This window comes from Sphaerulina musiva (assembly GCF_000320565.1).
Source record: "Sphaerulina musiva SO2202 unplaced genomic scaffold SEPMUscaffold_10, whole genome shotgun sequence".
Classification (NCBI taxonomy): Eukaryota; Fungi; Ascomycota; class Dothideomycetes; order Mycosphaerellales; family Mycosphaerellaceae; genus Sphaerulina; species Sphaerulina musiva.
The window spans coordinates 893,411-913,847 of NW_016017392.1; the positions used below are offsets into that span (position 1 = coordinate 893,411).

Consider the following 20,437-nt stretch of genomic DNA (forward strand, 5'->3'; position numbering starts at 1 on the left):
TTACCTAGCAAAGAGAAATGCAGGGAGAAGAAGAAGGGACAGGAAGGAAGGGGCTCAAATATTAGAGAGCATATATATCTAACTACATAATATGTATATATGAAGTATGGATACATTGGAGCTATCGATTAGAGCAATGCTTGTATGCAGTCACGTGTCGTGTCGCTCATTTTATCACGTGAGCATAAACACGTGACTTAAATGAGCGTCAACAACAAACCTCAACTCTTCCTATTTTTCCATTGCCCAATGTGCGGCAAAGACTTGTCTCGAAAAGAGAAGCTTACAGCTCACATTCGCCTCTCCGCCATGAGCAGAAGCATGTGTGATTCGCGTGCCGCCAGCATCGTCTCCCACCTCTCCGCTTGATGATCACACGGATTCTGAAGGATATCCGCTTAATGTCGCGACATCACGTCTGCTATATTTGTGGCAAGAACTTCAGGCGCCCGAACGATTTGAGAAGCCATCGGGCCAGCGGTGTTCATATAGCGTCAGGGTCGAGGACTATCGACGTCCCATCCGGCATCCGGATTCCATGTTCCGGAGAGACTTTTCCATGAACGCTGTGCGGCAAAGCTCTTGGCTGGCCATCGGATAGAGATAGACACATGGCAAGCCCTGACGTTCACTCCCATATATGGAGCCCGGGCCGACGACTTCTCGGGCAATATACATTCGCATCTGCTCAGGAGTGCAGCGGCTGTGGGCAAGCGTTCATGCACGAAAAGGCTTTTTGTCATCATGCACCTTGTCACCAGCCAGCGACTGGAAGTCGTGAGCACCTGTCTGGGAGCGATGGCGACAAAACGGGACAGGAAGACAAAGTCAAGGCGCATGCCGAGGAGGATATCACGCCCTTGAACGACTTTGAGGCGCAGCTACTTGCAGCCGCCAATGATACATCGTCTAAAGAAATCCAAGCCGAGAAGCAGAGCCCCATGCTTGTCCAAGCTTTAAACGAAGGTGCGAATACATCGAAAAGGAACGTTGGTGCAGGTATTAGCCGTACAGAAAGTCCACATGCTCGGATCTGCTATGGCTGCGGCAAGGGCTTCTGGGACAGCCAAAGGTTCTGGAACCACGATCCCTGCTTTACGACGATTGCGAAAACGAAGCCTTCTTCCGTATCAGTGCCACGCAACCCTCCAGATACGTCCTCGAAGAAGATGCGTGACGATGCAGATTTGAGTCTCCATTGTATGGCGCCGAATGCGCAAAAGCACAGTCCGATAAATGCGGAGCAAGCAAATAACGAATGCGTAACAGTGAAAGGAAAAGAACGAGAAACCCCAGAAAACGTCACTAATGTAGCACCCTCGCCTGAAGTGCAACGCTTGCTAGTAGCCCTTGCGCAGAACAATCCAGAAGCAAGACCAATTCCGCCGGCTGAGCTTCATGATGTGTTACATCGCGGTCCAGATATGCTCGCCTTGGCCTCAAGGATGGAAGAAGACAATGGTATACTACAACATTGGCTGGAACACAGAAAGGGGGACACCTTAGAGCAAGTCAGCAAGTCAAAAGCAACAGTAGCCCCTCGGCCATCATTAAAACAGAGAAAACGCATGCTTCGGACTTGCAAGGAAGAGACTATGGCCAACATATTGTGTTACGCGAAGCCGGGTGAGGATCTCGACTGGACCAAGACTGAGGATCGAGCAGAGCGAGCTCGCTTGCAGAACATAATCAAGGGTCGTAGAAGGCGCGAGCGGGAACTTCATAGGGGAGGTCGGAGTGGCAGTGGAGGGGACTACCCTGGTGCAGAAGGAGTACGCGGCTTTTTGAGTCAGCGGTCTGGTTCTGAGCAGCACGTGCTGGGTCAATGCAATCAGTCAAGGGAAGTCCTAAATGCAAGTGTTTTGGAGCGGGAACTGCTTCAATATGCTGCACTTGAGAAACAATCCCGGCGCCATTCGGGGCTAATGAAGACGCCACAGCACCACAGCTTGACCACAGTCACTGGGTTAAAGTTAAGAGATGCTACTGATCATGATTTCGAGCAGTTCATCGAAGAAGTTGATCCATGAGCGAACAAGAGCGTATCTGAAGAATTTCGGACGTACAGCCAACTTCGCACGCCATTAGAATGGCTGATCAACTTGCCATTTTGGGCACACGCAAAGACAGTGTCGCGCAGTAAGCCTTGCAGCTTGCACTCGGCTGTTCCGCAAGGTCTTGTTGTCGATGGCCCAGATTCCAATTGGGCCAGCTCACTGATTGTTGAGCTCAATGATTCTTGCTTGACACGTCTGAGTGACTCCAAAACTGTGTTCTCTGCGGTATCTCGTGCGGCTTTATTGTATGACCTCCGGCCTCATAGCCTGTATACGATGGCCATCCTGGCGGAGCTGACGGATTGGCTGCGATCGGATAAGACCTATGCCGATCCCTCGCCATGCCTCAATACATGTATCATGGGGGGACTGGGGCACACTGCCCCTGCACCACGCAACCGGCATCACATGCAAAATTGCGGGCGTTGAACTGGAGCTGTATGTTATAACGCCGTCCGTACAAAACCAAAGGGCGCGTGAAGATTTGAGTGGCGCGTCATCTCCCGGGGATATCGCATTGAGAAGCCGGGTGCCGGTCAGTGGCTACCGGTTCTCGAACCTCATGCTCCGACACCAGTCCAGACTAGTCTCCTGTAGACACTACTATCTGCTGGACTCCAAAAGCTCTCATCGAGGTCCTGGCATCATGGTTCGCGTAACGGTTCGTGTAGGAGATCCATGCAAGGCCTCCATGGTACTGAACATCGGGAATGGCAGCGTGCCTTTATTTATGGGAAGACGTTTGCACACGGTTAGAAAGCAATCTCTCATTGAACCCGCACTCTCTTCTGGTCATGGAAACAACGCTCTCTCATTGCATCAGCAACGTGCACAACATACTGTGATACAGTCTACAACGGAGATACACGATCTTTGACTTTACAACGGCATACCGACTCTCGCTCTTTCGATACAACGGCAGAAACGACCGACCACGTGTGAAATAGTACCGCAAGGCTAGACACAAACTCCAGGTCTCAACGCTCATTCCGGACGCGTGCGATATGGCTGCTGAATTACAGCATCGGGTCTTGGGTGGCACACCTTCGCCACAGCCAGATGTCGCCATCGATATCACATTCCTTACCCTGTTCACTGTATGCGGTATTTTCAATCTCCAGATCTTTTGGCGAAACAAGAAGCAGCAACGGCTGTTCGCCTTCAGCGCCGCTGTAGCCGGTAGGTATTCAACCCAGCCTCAAATTCCTGGGGCTGTCACTGATGACTGCACAGGCTTCTGTTCGCTACGCATCGTCACAACGTCTTTGCGGATTGCCTGGGCTTACGATCCCAGCAACGTACAGCTTGCAATGGGCGCTCGTATTACGACTTACACGGCCGCCGTCATTCTTATCGTGTCCAACATCTGGTGGTCACAGCGTATACTACGTGCACAACACCCCACCTTTGGCTGGACCATGGCTCCTACATTATCAATACCAATATGTGCTGGTCTTTGCGTTCTCACGATAATCCTAATGATCATGGGCACATGCATCCAATTCTACGTTGCTGCCGCACGTGCACAATATGCCGCACGTTGCATACAACAATATGGCGACATATTCTTTGCGATACTAGCAGTATTGCCAATTCCTGTTTTGTTGACATCAGCCCTTGCAAAGACGCATCCCGACCTTAAGGACCTCGCAGAGGATAACTTTGGGCGCCACTGCATCACAAGAAAGATTTTGGTCTGTCTCATAACTGCGACCTTCCTTTCCACTGGAGCACTTTTTCGAGCGACAATCTCATTCGCGCCCGATACGCAGCCGGACGCGCCCAATCCTTGGTATTATTCCAGGACTTGCTTTTACGTCTTCAACTTCGCTCTTGATATCTTGGTTCTGGTCCTCTGGATGTGCGTACGAATTGAAAGGATGTTCATTGTACCAAATGGCGCCTGGGGTCCACAGTCATACGGAGGCGGCTTCATCTTTGCCGGTGAGCCTGGTAATGAGAAACCGGCTATGGTGACCCATTCTCGCGAACACATCATTCATGCTATTAAGAGCTACGACACACTTTCGAGTAGGAGCAGCACAATTCCTCCGCCTTCACGGTCTGGGTCTTGGGGTAGCGCACGCCGATATATGAGTGCTTCGCCCTCGCTACCTCACATCAGCTCACCCAGGCTGGGCCAACGATCATCTTGGGGCGATGATTCTCACACACGTGTCGATTCGGCTTGGGGTGATGACAGCCGAACAGGAATCAGGTCCGTTGATTCCAAGGAGAATCTATACTTACGACGGCCAGCGCCATGCGTGCGATGCCGTCACTGTGCCTCCCACGAGGATGTCAACGAATACACTGGCACCATGTATCGAAATAGACCAGTGCTCCGTTTTGACCCTCGCTCAGCCCAGTGGATCTCTCGGCCTATGAGTCTCAGTGGGCCCAGTGTGTCCCAATACTCTGTGCGAGAGACTTTACGTCCTGTGAGCACAATCGATGTGCGCATGTCAGAAGATGCGAGCCCTGGTAGCTTTCTCGGATATGCCGTATGAAACGGATGACCCGATCCGCAGGTGGGGGGCCGAATGCCACAGGATTGAGAACAGTTTTTGGGAATCATGTTATGGACCATTGTGAGCCGGGACTCACGTGTATGAATAAGGATTTTCAGGGCCGGCTGGCGTGCCGAGCGTGGGAGCAGTACTGATGGAAATCAGGTCAGACAAGACTTAGACCAACGACTCTCCTTGTGTTGTTTATGGATGCATAAAAACGACAGCAGCAGTTTCTTGTGTGTGTTTGTCTGAGTGTTGTGGATAGGTAGCGCAATTCGGTTACGGGGTGTGCTGTGGAGGTGACGCATTGTGGAGGTCGGTTGCAGATAATCTTTTCAGATAGAGATAGTCCGAAGATATGTGATCGTGGGGATCAGAAGAAGATGGAAGAGAAGTAGGAGAGGTACCTAGGTAGTACCTTAGGTCAGGTACTAAGTAGGTGGGTAGGTAGCCTGGCGCGTGCGCGTAAAGGGTTTGCCAAGACTTGCCACCCACCTCTGCGCGCCTTCTTCTACTTGCTGCCTAGCCTAGGTACCTCACTCTCCTTCTCCATCTCGTTCCTCGTCTTCTCTCATCGCCACCCATAACCTCTCATCAAGTCCGCCCATTCATCGCAAGGCGCTGCCATATACACGACGCGGTCCCTCATCATATGATGCAGATTGTGGGGGGCATGAAGTGCCACAGCAGCAAGCCGAGCTGTTTGCCGAACAGGTGATTGAGCCGTCATCAGACGCTATGGACCAAGGTCCTGTCGACGCCGGTCCGACGGGTGACAGCGAATATGGCGACGACCCGCGACGGGCCTACTCGCCGGAGCATGATCGCGCAGCTTCACGAGCGAAGAGTGGCTTTCGTAGCACCTCCGTGCGACAACCAGCCGTCCAGCAGAATCAAACATACCCTGGGAGTAGATCTCGCGATTTCACCACTGACGCTCCCGAACTCGAAGATGGTAGTGACTCTGTAGACTCCAGTGGAGATCCGCCTCTCTATGTGCGAGTCGGCGCAACTGCTGCGGATATTGCTGCTGATGCTGCCGGAGACGATGATCAATACATGAAGGACCCCAGTGACATCGAACAAGTCAAAGACGACGACTATCGTCTTCACAGGATGCACAAGTTCACTCTGTACGAGACGAATGCCCGTTACTGGATCACTGGTTCAGATATCACAGACAAGGCTTTTCGCCTGTTGAGGATCGATCGAACGAGTCCTCCTGGTCAACTATCGCTTTTCGAGGATGAGACTGTCTACGATCGGCAAGAGATGAACGACGTGCTCAACGCAATTGACCAAGGCAACAGGTCCACTGGCGGGCTCAAGATGAGGTTCAGCTTCTGGGGCATGCTCGGCTTTATCCGTTTCACCGAAGCGTACTACATGCAGCTGGTCACCAAGCGCAAGCAAGTTGCTATGATTGGAGGTCATTACGTGTATCAAGTAGAAGGCACGGACCTCATACCACTGACGACGGGCTCGAGTAGCAACTTCTTGCGTGATCGCAATCCAGAAGAGTCGCGCTTTCTGGGCATACTCAATAATCTTGACCTGACAAAGTCCTTTTACTTCAGCTATTCGTACGACATCACTCACTCGTTACAGCTAAACATCATTCGACAACGCCAGGCTATGAATGAGGGCATTGCTGTTGCAGCACATGAGTACAATGGCATGTACGTATGGAACCACCACTTACTGAAATCCGCTGTCAACGCGCTCAAACATCCATATGACTGGTGCTTGCCAATCATCCATGGGTTCTTGACGCAGGCAGCTTTGGATGTCTTCGGCCGGACCGTCTACGTCACCATCATTGGCAGAAGATCGCGCTTTTACGCTGGAGCCCGATTCTTGAAGCGTGGAGTCAATGACCTTGGTTATGTTGCGAACGATGTCGAGACCGAGCAGATTGTGGCGGAGAAGCTCACCACATCCTTCCATGCTCCTGCCCAAAGACTCTTTGCCAACCCTAAATACACCTCTTATGTGCATCACAGAGGAAGCGTTCCCCTTTACTGGACGCAGGACAACAGTGGCGTTACGCCGAAGCCGAGTATCGAGATCAGCCTCCACGACCCTTTTTATCAACCAGCAGCTCTGCACTTTGACGACTTGTTTGGTCGTTATGGAAGCCCTATCTATTGCCTGAATCTTGTGAAAGCTCGCGAAAAGACTCCACGAGAATCAAAGCTACTTGACGCTTACGAGGACTGCATTTCATATCTCAATACTTCGTTGCCTGCAGACAAGAGGATATTGTACAAGGCTTACGACATGGCGCGGGCGTCGAAAGGTCGGAATAGCGATGTGATTGGTGGCCTCGAGACTATCGCGAAGGAGATCTTTGACAAGACTGGCTTCTTCCATAATGGAGATTCTGACCTGTGTGAGCCACAAGCACAAAATGGCGTCGCGAGGACAAATTGCGTTGACTGCCTCGATCGTACCAATGCTGCTCAATTTGTCATTGGAAAGCACGCTTTCGCGCAGCAGTTGAAATGCCTTGGTATCATCAGTACGGATGAAGTTGCGTACGATACAGACGCAGTCAATTTGTTCACTTCGATGTTCCACGATCATGGCGATAATATTGCCATGCAATACGGGGGGTCACACCTCGTGAACACCATGTCGACGTATCGCAAGATGGGGCACTGGCAGAGCTCTAGTCGAGACATGGTCGAGAGCTTCAAACGATACTACCACAATTCGTTTCTTGACGGCCAACGTCAGGAAGCATATAACTTGTTCCTGGGCAACTACATCTGGGCAAAAGGACAGCCGATGCTCTGGGATTTGGCAACTGATTATTATCTTCACCACAGTGATCCTAAGGCTTGGCTTGAGCGCGAGCGGCGCGACTATATCAAATGGTACACTCCAGAGCATCTCCAGCCTCGCGCTGTCCCAAAGAAAGTCCTCAAAGCTCGAGTGGCGAAAGAGCTGCACACAGCAGGCATCGCGGCCTTCGATGACTATTGGAGGGAATGCTACCGTCCTACAGCACTATCGTCACTCGAGAAGGTCTACTCATACAGAATTACGTCCACCAACAAGTCTTTCCTGCCCGAGCGACCATTTGGCGATAACAAGTTCGACTTCAGTCCCTTCGTCCGTCGTTTAGATCCTCATAAACTGCAGCACTTGGAATCACCCGAGAAGCCGCGACCGAGGAAAGGCGTCACGATTGTCGACCCGCACGACACGATACAGGAGGAGCCGGATAATGTTCCTCGACCGATGACCGCAAACTCATATGATAACGACTTACCGCTCGGCATTCTTCGAGAACCTACAGTGTATCGACTACACGGGGAGAAGTCAACTAAAGTACATGCGGCCACAGCCATAGGAGAGCAGGAATTCAAACCCGCCGATAAAGCGCAAATGCATCTCTGGACTTTGAATCAGTTCCATAGGCAATCCTTGAACCCCCACGTATCGGACTCCGAAGAACGAGAATATACGCGTTACATCTCACATCCTGCGAACATTCCTCTGGTAGTCAGTACCGAGCTCCCTTCGGATGCAAATATCGACTACGTGGATTACGTGCAGAGAGCAGGTGGCGGGAGAAATTCGGAGTACGATTTTGATGAAGAGGATGATATGACGTTTGGGGGACAGGGCGTCAGCGAGGAAGACTTTCAGAGTTATTTGGATTATCTGGAGGACAAGGAAGATCCTCTGACAGTCAGTGAGGAGGATGGGACGAAGAAGAGGTACAAGGCTTACAGACAATGGCTGAAGGGGAAGAGTCTGTTCAAACAGAGTAAGGTCGATCCCGAATATCGGGCTGAAGTCTGATTTGCTTCGGCGTTTGGGGACACACATATACATCACACAAACGCAGGACTGACAGTCGCTCGAATCGATTGTTGCAAGGCGTACTTCTGCCGGGGTTCGTACACTGCGCGTACAAAGTGGGAAGCAAGGGAATTCACCAAGCTCTCGCTACCAGCTTTACCTTCTCGAACGCTCTGGAAGCATAATTTGGGGGAATGACCTTCCGAGTGAAGAAAAGAAAAAGAAAACGCCGGGGGTTCCTGACCGAGAGGTATGGCTTCCCTCCGGCCGTGGAAAGGTTTTCATTCATACACTGCCAAATTCTCGCTGATATATGGTAAAAAGATCCCCCTCCCTCATCTGCTCATTTTCATGGTCGTACTGTGATTTCCGTTGTGATCGTCTCTCATACAAATGCAATGGGGTGTGTTCGAAAAGTATGTTGACGCGAAGGTAAGGGGGGTTTTTTTTCTTTCAGGAAGCAGCATAATACAGTGGTCCTCCATTACCAGAACTATTCTGTTGCCCATTGCCATATCCCATATTAGGAGCTAGTTTCGGCGCCACGTAAAAGTTTTGATAAGGATGTTGAGGTAAATTGAAGTCGGCTTTGGCATACAGAGGGTTCGGGATGCCGGATGGTATTCTCGGCTTACCCTGTGATGCCGATGCACTGGACCTTTGCTGCTGCTGCTGCTGCTGTTGGGGAGCTTGTTGGGGAGGCGACATTTGGGTGGACACTGGGGGTGTGACTTGTGGCGGTTGCATGGCGTTCAGATGGCTAAAGTTGAAACCCTGCTGCATGGAGAGGGAAGCCCGACGAGCTTGGTCTTGCATCTGTCGTTGTTGCTCATCCTGAGCTTCTTGTGCTTGGCGAGCCGCAGCAGTGTGCGTTTGCGCGAACTGCTGAGGCGAAATCTCTTCGTTCCACCCCCATTTCTCCTTTAGCTCCTTATAGACGAAGCCAATGCGCCAGCCGGTCTCCTTGTGAATCTTGTCGAAGATGGTCAGCACTTCTTCTTGTTCTTTGCGATCGGAGAGGACTTCTGCTGCGTGAGCGAGAGAGCGTATTGCCACAGATGCAACGCCACTGCAAGACGTTAGCATGATAGGTACCTGACTTTCAGAGATAGCTGCAACGACTCACCGATCCTTGACATGCGCGACAATGCCACAGATCATGTGCGAATGTTGTGTCTGCATTTCCTGCATTTCCGGATTGTCAAGCCCATAATACGGATGGATCTGCGCCATCAGCAGCAGTGCGGTATGGTAGAAGAGCCGTGCGACAATGGTCGTCCTCTTCACCAGCCATACTTCGGGGAAGAGAGACTTCGAGCTCGTCTGGTACGCATATAGGTACGCCATGGGCTGCATTGTCCTGGGAATGCCGCGGTCCCACGCGTCGCACATTTGTTTCAATTGCGACCACTTCTCGTGCCGTTGCTGCATTCGAATCTGCTCATCTCGCTGGTTGGGGAGTTGCTCTCGCGGCATCGTGGCGCGAAAATTGCAGATCTTTGCAACGACAAACAGCATTCTGTGCGTCCAGATCTCTTCTCGGCCATTGGCAATCTCGCGGCTGAAGTCCATGTCCACACCCCAGTCTTCTGGATCCCAGGCGACTTGCCAATTGAAGTGAAGACATGAGAGCACTTCCAGCCCCACGTTCAGCCAGAAACAAGCAGACCCAATGCCCTGAGCGCGCGCGTTCCAGCCGCACTCTTTAATCAGTGCTCGAGCACCTGCAATGTGGTTCATCCGCTGTAGCGCCTTTTCTGACATGATTTCGTACACATTCAGGATCACAGCCGTTGTGGCGCACACGACCGTATCTCGCATGGGATTCTGCAGATTCTTGAGCAGATAACGTGTTGCCGTGTCATAGTAATGTAAAGCTTTCTCCTCTGTATACACTGGGTTCACCAATGTCAAGTGCCGCGCCCCGCAGGCGAGGAACGCGTTGAGCAGCATTGGCTCTGACAGAGAATGAAACGGCAGCAGGCGAGAAAAATGTTTCTGTGGATCCATGCTATCCATCCACAAGCCGACCTCCTCGACGAAGACCTGCATGAATAGAGTCTCCTCCTGATTGTCGAGCCACTCCTTTTTGTCTGCGTCAGGATTGATTAGGTCGGTATCGAGACCATTGTAGCTAGCTACAGATCCGTGTATAGTGGACATGCCCACTACGGACTCGTTGGTATGCGAATGCTGTGTCGATCCTGAAGGTGGATGTGCTCCATGCTGGGAATTCAAATGGGCCATATCCAGTTTCGACTGATGATCAAACATATTCCCCATATGTTGTTGTTGCACAGGATCCGAGTATGTTTCCGGGAGCGGTCCTGCAATTGGTGGTAGCGGCTGGTGCATTGATGGTAGTGGTGCGGTGGTAGTCGTGGGGTATTCGAATGCGACAGCAGAGTCTATTGGCCGACTTGTCTGGATATCCTGATCTGGCTTGAGATGCGGATACCGCTCAGCACCACCTTGATATTCACTCGCAATTTCGCGCGACTCGTCCATGAATGTGACCTTCCAGTCGGCAGAGCCCCAAAAATTGAACAGCACCGGCGGCCTCTGACACCACGTATCTATGAAGTTCAGCCGTACACCTCTTTTGCAATGTCGATTGCTCTTTTTGCAGTTGTTACAATGCGGCAATGCTTCGTCACACTTCAAGTGCCGCTCTCTGCACGTGAGGCAGCCAGTGCGCACACGCTTAGGCTTCGCAGCCTCCCCGTCCCTGTCACCCTCCCCGTTGGCATCAGGTTTGGGGTTATCTCGCGGTCCCACTCTCATGACCTTCTTCGCTGGCTTCGACCCCGACGAGTTGGGCGCGTTCTTGCGCTTCTTCGGCGGAACGATGTTTTCGGGCGTTGTGCTCATCAGCGGGTGGCAGAGGGTGGAGGGCGAAAGCACGCTCGTCGTCGCGGCAGACTCAAACCCGCCATAGTTGCCAGACTGCAGATATGCAGACTGGTTCGCGGTACCGGCCAGTGTAACAAAACCAAGGCCCGCAGGCCGAGCAGCTCTCTCCTACAGTCGTTCCACAGCTACGGTCTCGTCGTCGCTACCGTTTGTGTGTGCATGCAGTTGTAGTAATAAGAGAATGCTGAGGTTCGAGGTCAAGATCCAGGTCAACTCTAGAGGGTTGGTCCAGGATGTTTCTTATAAGCGTTGCTGCGTTGGAATGAGCCCTAGCCTGGGGGGTCGGGTCGGGTGTTGGCGACGTCGGCAGAGGCAGCGGAGCTCGAGCACACGGTAAATGGATACAATGTCGGTGGGATCAGCAGCAACACGACGAGAAGGTCGTCGTGGTTGAATGGGATGGACGGATGGATAGATGGATGGATAGATGGATGCTTCGGGATGTGGTGTGGTGTTGCGTGGGTGGAGTAGTAGGTAGTAGTAGTAGGTATGTCGTGCAGCAGTAGTTAGACTAGTGGGTAGAACTACCAGTATGTAGTGGAGAAGGATGTGCTGTAGTAGAACTATAGTTCGAACTCCATTTCCCTGTGCCGGCGTCGACGCTGCAGACGTCGTCGGCAAGTCTAGACGGATCCTTTTTTTTGTCTGCCCTGAAGAGACTCACATGCGGAAGGACAAGGCCAACAGCCCGAAGCGGCGACAACAGCCGAAGTCCAATCAAGAGTCAAGATGAGCACAAGCACGTCGGTGTGTTAAGGCCACGATGGCAATGATGGCATGATGCAAACCGCACAGGCTGGCACGGTGTGAACTGTGAAGGTGAAGATCGCCCGTAGGAGGTACATGTAATCAATAATCATGGGACATGGAGTTGGGAGGTATGATGTATCATGTATGTAGGTTAGGACTAGACAAGGGTCGACTAAGGCATCGGTAGTTCTCGTGGTCGACTGGTAGTACCGGACGCGGAGTGGAAGAAGTGGGAGAGGCTAGAGCTGCTTCTATCCTGGCCGATGGGATGCCGCCGTCCATGGAGTTCAGACTTGGATGCTCTCGAGTTTCGACAGTTGCAACTAGAGTAGCAGTCTATATAACATTCTATATACCTCTAGTACAGTACTATATATCCTACTGCACAAGACATGTCTCCCCCGATGGTTGATGGGAGAATCCATCTACATTATTACCGATGCAAACGCGCTGACAGGCAATGGTGGTACAAGCCGCCCGCGTCTCTCCCCTTTTTCCCTTGTTTTCCCCCGTCGAGCACATGCCCTGCAGCTCCTGGTCATCGGCTCGGCCTCCTTGCCTCCTTGGCCTCTCTCCCTACCCCCAAGCCAGAGAACTGGCTCGCATGGCCTGTCCGATCATTACACAGTATGGCAAGGCGACACCACCAGCCGCACTCCTCTGTGCTGCGCCATGGACACCGAGAGATGTCCTATCTGAGAGACGATGTCAAGACTCCCGACAGCCATGCATAGTTTGCCTCGAGCAGTATTTTAGTAACCTATCGTTTTCCTACCTCCTAGCGTGGCGGTGCCTTGGGGAGATCGACATGCGGGCGAGACATCCCATAGGATCAGCCTGCCTGGAGCTGCTGTACGACTCGAGCCGTTCAGCCACGTATTCTTGACTCGACCTCATCTTGAATTGATTCATCATCTAGGAGGTAGGAAGGGGCCCTTGACCAAGTGACTAGCCATCCAGCGACGGACGCCAAGCATAACAGTTACACCAAGTCCGGATAGCATCGCACCACCAGTCTAGGATGCGCGCTGCGTGACTTTCAGAAGATGGTGTGAAGACTCAGTCTCGTGCTGTTCTCCGATGCGCAAGGAACCAGGGCCAGGGCCAGCGGCGAAGCAGGATCGCAACGGCCTTCGTCCGCCAGAGAATCAGGATGCGCCACTTGCAAAGGCGATATGGGACGCAGATGGCGGCTACGAGATGGCTGATGTGCACCCAGACGTGCGGCGTGCGAGTGACGTTGAGGAAGAGCAGACACAACCCGGTGCTGAAGTGGAGGAAGAAGATGACCAAGGAGCTCTTCTTGCAGGCCCACACGGCAATCGACGGAGGCGCAGCAGCAGCGTACAATCGTATAAACTGTACACCCCGGACGAAGAAGCATGCGTGAGACGAAAGTTGGATACCAGGTTAGTGCTCTTCGTAGCACTTCTGTACATGATGGCCTTCTTAGACCGCAGCAATATAGGTCAGATGTATTCTCTAAGTATCCTTTGGGATTTCTAGAAGGTACGCGTAGTCTGACAGACAATCATAGGCAATGCCAAAACAGCAGGTCTCAGTCAAGATCTCAACCTCTCCGACAGCCAATTCAAGTGGCTGCTGACAGCCTTTTATATCACCTATGTTCTGTTCGAATGGATGACTCTCTGCTATCAGATCTTCCCGCCCCATATCTACATCAGCACATGCGTCTGTGTCTGGGGACTTCTTGCTTCCCTCCAATCTCTCGCAACCACGTTCGGCTTCCTGCTCACTCTTCGAGCACTGCTAGGAATAGGAGAAGCAGCCTTCGTCGGAATGCCCATCTATCTTTCATTCTTCTTCCGGCGCGAGGAGCTGGCTTTCCGAACAGGAATCTTCATCGCCGCCGCGCCTCTCGCGACCAGTTTTGCCAGCAGTCTGGCCTATCTCATTGTACGCTTCGGAAATCTTGTTCCCATCGCAAATTGGCGACTGCTCTTCCTCCTCGAAGGCTTCCCAGCGTGCGTTGTGGCGATTTGGACATTCTATTGGATCCCAGACTCCCCCAGTACCGCACGTTGGCTAACAGCCCACGAACGCAAGATTGCCACTGTACGTATGCGGAATGAGACACCACACTCCTCCTCCTCCTCCTCCTCCTCCTCCTCCTCCTCCTCCTCAACATCCCCGAGTAGTCGCATCCCCCGCCGTGATCACAAGTTCTCATGGCCTTCCGTCGTACAAACCCTCTCCGATCCAAAATCCTACCTCACAGCCGCCATGTTCTTCTGCTGCAACGTAGCATTCTCCAGCATGCCAGTCTTCCTCCCTTCAATCCTCCACGCTATGGGATCCACTCCTCTCCGCAGCCAACTGCTCTCCGCGCCCCCTAGCCTATTCGCTTTCATCACAGTGCTCCTCACCGCCCACCTCTCCGATCGCTGGAAAACTCGAACCTGGCCCATGGTCTTTCACGCTCTACTCGCTTCTTCCGGATATCTCTTACTCACCGTAGCAGGACATTTCCAACTCGGCCAGGGAATACGCTATGCAGCGACATTTCCCATTTGCGCGGGTTTTTTCAGCTGCGTGACGATTGTCATTACATGGACGGTGAATAATCAACGCAGCGATGAGGGAAAGGGGACCGGAGTCGCTGTGCTTAATGTGATTGGGCAAATGGGGCCGTTGGTCGGGACGAGGTTATATCCGGACACAGAAGGCCCTTATTACACACGAGGTATGGAGGTCTGTGCTGTCAGTATGGGTGGTGTGGCGGTGTTGACTTTGGTCTTGAGGTGGGTTATTGGTAGGGAGAATGGCAAAAGGAGGGAGGAAGGGTTTGTCTTGATGACCTAACGACAGAAAGTCTCGATTGGGATACAGCACCACGAAGGAAATACAATCCGTTTGTTTCATGGACGTTTATTGATATTCCGTGTGACGGGGGCGACTTGCCATTGAAGCAGTTTTGCATATTTGATTTTGCTCCACCTGTGCATAAGCCGGCCTTGGAGCGTTTCCGCAATCATTCATACCTCGCCGGCAATAGAAATGTTTCGCTTGCAGGCACACTGTGCCTACTCCTCTAAACCTCTTCCATTAGCAAGAAGAATCAGGGTATGGTGCGGAAGAAACTTCGACTGGTTGAACACTCATGCTTCGCTTCAACGGTATGTAAAAGCTACAAAATACAGTCAACAGCTCCTTCGTGGTGAAGCGAGCCGTCATGTTTACTCTGAAAAATTCCACTGCTCGTGCTCTCATGAATGCTCAACGAGCAACACGGCTGTCCCGTGGGGACTACCCCTTCCAAAATGTGTCATCTGTTCATCGCAGTGAAAGGATATCGTTGAGTTCATCGAAATCGACATACGACTTTCGTCATCTGTCGCACATGCTCCTCTTGACAAGCTCTTTTTCTCTGTGCTGAATCTGGTCGTCAGCCCTGGCAGGCAGTGTTTAGGCCGCAATTCCGAGTAGCTCGAAACGATTGGCACTGGCGCTTGGAGTTCCAGCCGGCTTCGAGACGCCCGACTTTCGCTTCTCTGTCGTAGCCTCCTTGGCCGACATTGGAGCTGTCTTGTTTGCTGGCGGTGTTTGTGGCTTCTGCTCCTTGGCCGGTTGCACACTCGGTCGCTTTGACGAAGCCGCGCTCTGGCTCTTGACTGGAGTTGAATTGATGCGAGCGTCTTGAGTGGCAGTGGCCTTTCGGGCGTCACGATTGTCGCGGTCGTTGGGTTTCTTGTTGGCGAACTTGCCTGATGCCTTCCGATCTTCCGTACCTTGCACTTGCTGCTGCTCGGCATTCTTGATTGCTTGGCTACCCTTGCGGCTGCCAGGACCGGACTGACCCTGGTCCGCTCGAGCGTGCTTGCGATCACGAGAACCATACTGTTGCTGCTCACGACCAAGAATCTGCTGATCACGCTGCTGGTAAGGCTTGCGCTCGTTGCGAGCTGGTTTTGGTGGAGGTGCAACATAGTTCGGGTCGACACACAGCTTATTGTTGAGTCTCGTGAACGGCACGTTGACAAAGATGCCTGCAGGGTTTCGCCAAAAGAAGATCTGGTCGTGGAAGCCAGAGTCAACGCTCCGGCCATTGTACTTCATCTTCAACAGGTTCGGGCCGCTTAAAGAACCGGCATCAGGGTGATATTGAGTCTTGCTGGGCACCTTAATCTTCGGCAAAGATCCAAAACTGCGCTCGTTGTCGAAATTCACTTCTGGCTTAGACGTGGGCTCAAGGTTACGAATGGTCTGAACTCGTTGCGCGTTCTTGCCTTGAGGCAGCGAAACGGTCGCCCCAGCGGTCTGCGTAGCCATCGGCTCTATGCTAGAGGATGCCACGGCTAGAGAGACACCCTGGGACTTCGGTGGCGTCTTTGGAGGTGATGGAGGAGCCTCGGTCTGCAAGTGCGCGCGACCAAAAAGACCATTGAACCTCTGCTGCCAGTTTTCGTTGTCAACGATCGGCTGCACAGCACCTGGTGGGGAAAATCGGTAAGGTTGTCGTTGAGGCGACATTACGACCGATCCATTTTGGAGAGACTGTACCTGTGATGGAGCAGGTGGCAATCGTACTTTAGCCTGTGGCTTCGGAAGTCTTACTTGTGGATGGCGAGCATCGCCAGAGTACACAGGGTGACTCTCTACTTCGGGCGGCGGCGCAAACTGCTCCTTGGACGCAACATTGGGCGCGACCGGAGCAGTCGCCATGCGCTGTTGTCGGAGACGCTCAGCGTGCATGCGATGAGGTGGCGCTATTGGTCGTGGCAAGCCACCGTGCGATGGGTTCTGAGACGGGTCTGGAATACGCACTGTGCTGCCATTTGAGACGTCGGTTCTGACATCCTGAGCTGGTGAGGCGGCTGGAGGTGGTGGCGCGATTGGCTGGGTTTGCGTGCTCGGGGGTGCCGGGCTGAAGCCAGCGACAGGTTTTGACCCACTCCCATCATGTACAGTGCGCTCAGCAGCATCGTACTTTCGAGGCGCGCCAAGTTTACCACTCTGTTCGGAGGCGGTCTTCTTGAATGTCTCCTTGAATCGATGCTCAGGTAGTGGTGCACTCGGCACCTGTCCGTTGGGCATGCGATCTGCGGCAGTGGTCCAAGGCGAGACTTCTGGAGCGGGCGGGTGTGGCCGCTGGACAGGTGGTTGTTGCTGCTGATTCTGAACGTGATGCTGAGCACGAGACGGTGGCCCGATAGGCCCTGGAGGATGATGCGGACGACCATAACCAGGTGCCTGTGAGGGAGAGACGCCAGGCAGGCGTGATTGGCTGGAACCAAAAGGTGCGGGTCTATCATTCATGCCAGGAGCAGGGAAAGCTCGCTGCTGCTCAGAAACTTGTGGCTGTCCAATGCTAGGCGAGCGGCTGTCCTGGTTGAAACCTTGCGGAGATATTCTAGCGGAGCCTGGCGCGCGGGACATGCCTGGCGGCGGTGGGAGCGACGAGTTCTGCTGTGAGGTAGCCATTGGAGCGAAAGCACTTCCGCCCTCGAAGACCCCGTTGCCAAACCCACTGCCCCAAATGTTACTATTCGAGTTTGACGTGGACGGCCAAGGTGAAAAGGCGTCGTTGTTGACGCCTGGAGACCTGCCGAGCGGCGCAGGCTGCGATTTGCGTTCCCCGGGTGACGAGTAGGATGACGTGGGTGCTCTGTAAGCCGATGCGTGTTGTTGCTGATTGAAAGGTGCACGAGCCGGCGGCGCGCGCTGACCTGTGGTTTGTGTCGGGCTCTGATCGGTTTGAGTCGCAAGTCCAGAAAGAGTCCCCTGCGGTTGAAGTGGGGCTGCCGGTTTCTCGGGCGATTGTTGAGCAGGCGCAGGTGTTTCCACAATAGCAGGTGATTGAGAGCTGGCGCTGGTGGAGGCTGGCTGCTTGGCAGGGTGTGGTTCCTTTGAGGAGCTCTCGATTTCACTTGCTGATGCAGGCTTTTCGGCCGTTGTCTTCGCAGCCGCCTCAGCAGCACGCTCACTTCTCGACTTGCCTGCACCTTCTAAAGCTGCTAGCTTCGCCTTGAGACGCTCCTGTTTCGCAGCCTCTTCGCGGGCTTCCTCCTCCTTGCGACGTTTGGCGGCTTCGCGCTTTTCTTGCATAATGCGCTCTTGAACCTTGACAGGATCTTCTGGCAGCAGCCCCGCCTCGACCTGAGCTGCAGGAGCTTCTTGCTGCACATCTGGAGGCGGTGGCACCTGCTGATCCCAAGCTGACTGTTGATGGAAGTTAGGCCGCACAGCCACAGGGTTGGTTGCTCTTTCTGAAGTAGTTGGTGGCACTTCTGGCGTAGCAGCGAACTCTGACGCTTTGCTGACGGATACGCGACGTCGGCCTGGCATACTTCCTAGACTCGCACTAGAGTCACGGCGTCTGCGACTACCCCAGCTGCCGTCCATCTGCGAGCTACTCCGAGATTGGAAAGCTGGCGACGGCTCTGGTGCCGGCGAGAGTGTCTGTGTTGGACGCTGCAGGACGGCTGGCTTTCGAGAATTGTCCTGACGAATACTACCTCGTCGACCTTCTGGAGCAGGCTCGTATCGGCCGTTTGACGAGTTAAACAGCTCACGAGCGCCGCTCTCGCGCTGCCACGATCTGTCGAATGTGTCTGCCGCTATCTCACGAGCCGGTGGTGGGGCCATGGCCTCGCTCGCTCGTGCATCTTGAGAAGGCAGAGCTCGTGGGGCAGGAGGCGCCTGTACCGGGGGGTTGATAGGTGCCACAGTATCCGGCTTGGGTACGGGTGCCCACGGTGACTTTGCTGGTGCAGCTGCAGGGCTCTTAGCCGTCAGAGAGGCCTTCTGACCTACCGACGAAGTACCAGAAAGGCCTCCATTTTGTCTCGCTTGCATCGCGGTAGCTCCAGGTTTCAAAATCTGCATCGGCCTCTCCGGGCGGTCTGAGCGCTGCTTGAGAGCGAGCGCTGGCTTCACGCTTTCGGCGGTCTTCACAGCTGGTTGAGTCGCTGGTTTTTGCTCTTCTTCGCCAGGCACAGGAGTTGGGTCTTTCGGGACGGTACTCTTAGTGCCATCCATCCACACCACAGTTTCTGGTGCCCAATCGTCCTCATCATCGTCGATGTCTGCCCAGTTTGAATCTTTCTTATCCCCATCAGTCTGCAGTCGCGTCGCGAGGTGAATGCCGAACTGCTGCTTGAGTTCCTCATCTGTCAACTGCTTCGGTGGTGGAGCCACTACAGGCTGATTCTTGTTCCACACCTTGCTCGCGTCTGGAGCTCCTGGGCCAGCAGAGCCTATGCGTGGCTTGAGCATCGATTGCGAGGCGCCTGTCTTGGCGATGAGTCGAGGTCGATTTGCTGGCTGCAGGGTCGCAGATGCCGGCGTTGCTGTGTGCTTGTTAGCTCCACCGTTCCGGATGCTGTTGGGCTCGCCGATCTTACGTTTGTCTCCAGCTTGTGGTGCCGTCGGCGCCGTCGGTGCGATTTTGCTCAGGAAGCTCTTCGTTGCATTCACCTTACTGAAACCGACAGGCTTCTTTGCAGTCGAAGTCGTGCGCGCGTGTCGGCTGTTCTTCTCGCCTGCATCCACTCTGCTGTTGTCCGTATCCGAGTTCACATTCAAATCCACGGACCCGCCTGTAATGCTCTTGTCATCTGCATGTCCATCCGCCTGATTGCTGTCCTCGTGCGTGCCATTTACAAGATCTCCATGCGCCGATTTCAGTGTCCCATCACTCGCTACTGCTTGTGACCCGGGAGCTTTAATCGCAGGTTGGTCTCCAGCCTCGCCAGCACTTGGCTCAGCTGCAGCCGAGAACGTTTTCGATCCTGTCTGCTCTGAAGTTGTTCCATTGGGAAGGACTGTTTTCACAGCGGAGCCCACGGCGCTGATTGTATCGGAGAGGATTTTCGAGCTAGTCGTCGTCGTGGTGCCGCTGGCAGCGGAAGCGGTGGTGGAGTTGTTCGCAGCAGCGTCGACTAGCGCAGAGGCGCTCGTCGACTCCGAGTTGATTACCACATTGTGGCTTGTCTGCTCTGCCATCACAGTATCCAAGTCTGTGTGCGCAGAAGATATCGAGTCAGAAAATGTTGGTGTCATGTATGTCGCAAGGCGGGCGAAGTGGGAGCAGATGTCGCTGCTGCTGAACCAACCGGTGGCCGCGCGTAGGCAACGCCGCAGCTCCCGAGATCGCAACAGCGCGTCTGACTCCTTCACCCAGTGGCCGCGGACGCAATGCGAAAGCAAAGCGTGGCAATATGCCTACCTCAATGTCAGAAGGGGGCTGAGACTGCCAGTGCGCTCTCGTGTGGCTGTTTCGGGCGACAGGCTGCTTTCTTCGGGTGTGAGAGGGAGGTGCGCGGGTCGACGGGTTTCGCTGGGTACGATGCGCGCTGCTGTAGCGGCTTGTGTGCGGTAATCCGGCTGCGTCGAGCGCGGAATGGAGTGATGTGGTGGTGGTGTAGTGTT

General features: G+C 53.5%; 6 protein-coding genes across 6 annotated transcripts; 4 read left to right on the forward strand and 2 right to left on the reverse strand.

The window, feature by feature from the left end:
* The first annotated feature begins 285 nt into the window (after positions 1 to 285).
* Positions 286 to 5,058, forward strand: SEPMUDRAFT_135874 (uncharacterized protein). Its single transcript, XM_016902737.1, has 2 exons — positions 286 to 3,236; positions 3,291 to 5,058. The coding sequence occupies exons 1-2, from the start codon at positions 3,062 to 3,064 to the stop codon at positions 4,565 to 4,567; spliced, it is 1,452 nt and encodes a 483-aa protein (XP_016757609.1). The 5' UTR covers positions 286 to 3,061; the 3' UTR covers positions 4,568 to 5,058.
* Positions 612 to 2,030, forward strand: SEPMUDRAFT_110964 (uncharacterized protein; the record flags this gene model as incomplete). Its single annotated transcript, XM_016900887.1, has 1 exon — positions 612 to 2,030. One exon carries the CDS (start codon positions 612 to 614, stop codon positions 2,028 to 2,030), a length of 1,419 nt encoding a protein of 472 aa, XP_016757610.1.
* Positions 5,059 to 5,196: 138 nt separating the features above from the next.
* SEPMUDRAFT_92213 (uncharacterized protein) lies at positions 5,197 to 11,555 on the reverse strand. The gene is made up of 2 exons (XM_016910581.1): positions 9,510 to 11,555; positions 5,197 to 9,452 (listed from the first exon to the last, which is right to left on the reverse strand). The coding sequence occupies exons 1-2, from the start codon at positions 11,252 to 11,254 to the stop codon at positions 8,837 to 8,839; spliced, it is 2,361 nt and encodes a 786-aa protein (XP_016757611.1). The 5' UTR covers positions 11,255 to 11,555; the 3' UTR covers positions 5,197 to 8,836.
* On the forward strand, positions 5,309 to 8,377 carry SEPMUDRAFT_13594 (Syja_N-domain-containing protein; the record flags this gene model as incomplete). The annotated part of the gene is made up of 1 exon (XM_016902742.1): positions 5,309 to 8,377. A coding segment is annotated over one exon (3,069 nt), but the record flags the coding sequence as incomplete, so codon positions are not given.
* A 1,853-nt stretch (positions 11,556 to 13,408) lies between the features above and the next one.
* SEPMUDRAFT_26338 (MFS general substrate transporter) lies at positions 13,409 to 14,830 on the forward strand (the record flags this gene model as incomplete). Its single annotated transcript, XM_016908408.1, has 2 exons — positions 13,409 to 13,514; positions 13,584 to 14,830. Coding segments are annotated over 2 exons (1,353 nt in total), but the record flags the coding sequence as incomplete, so codon positions are not given.
* SEPMUDRAFT_151487 (uncharacterized protein) lies at positions 14,425 to 20,419 on the reverse strand. Its single transcript, XM_016906849.1, has 3 exons — positions 20,235 to 20,419; positions 19,411 to 20,025; positions 14,425 to 19,356 (listed from the first exon to the last, which is right to left on the reverse strand). Exons 2-3 carry the CDS (start codon positions 20,009 to 20,011, stop codon positions 15,473 to 15,475), a joined length of 4,485 nt encoding a protein of 1,494 aa, XP_016757614.1. The 5' UTR covers positions 20,012 to 20,025; positions 20,235 to 20,419; the 3' UTR covers positions 14,425 to 15,472.
* Between the last annotated feature and the right edge of the window lie 18 nt (positions 20,420 to 20,437).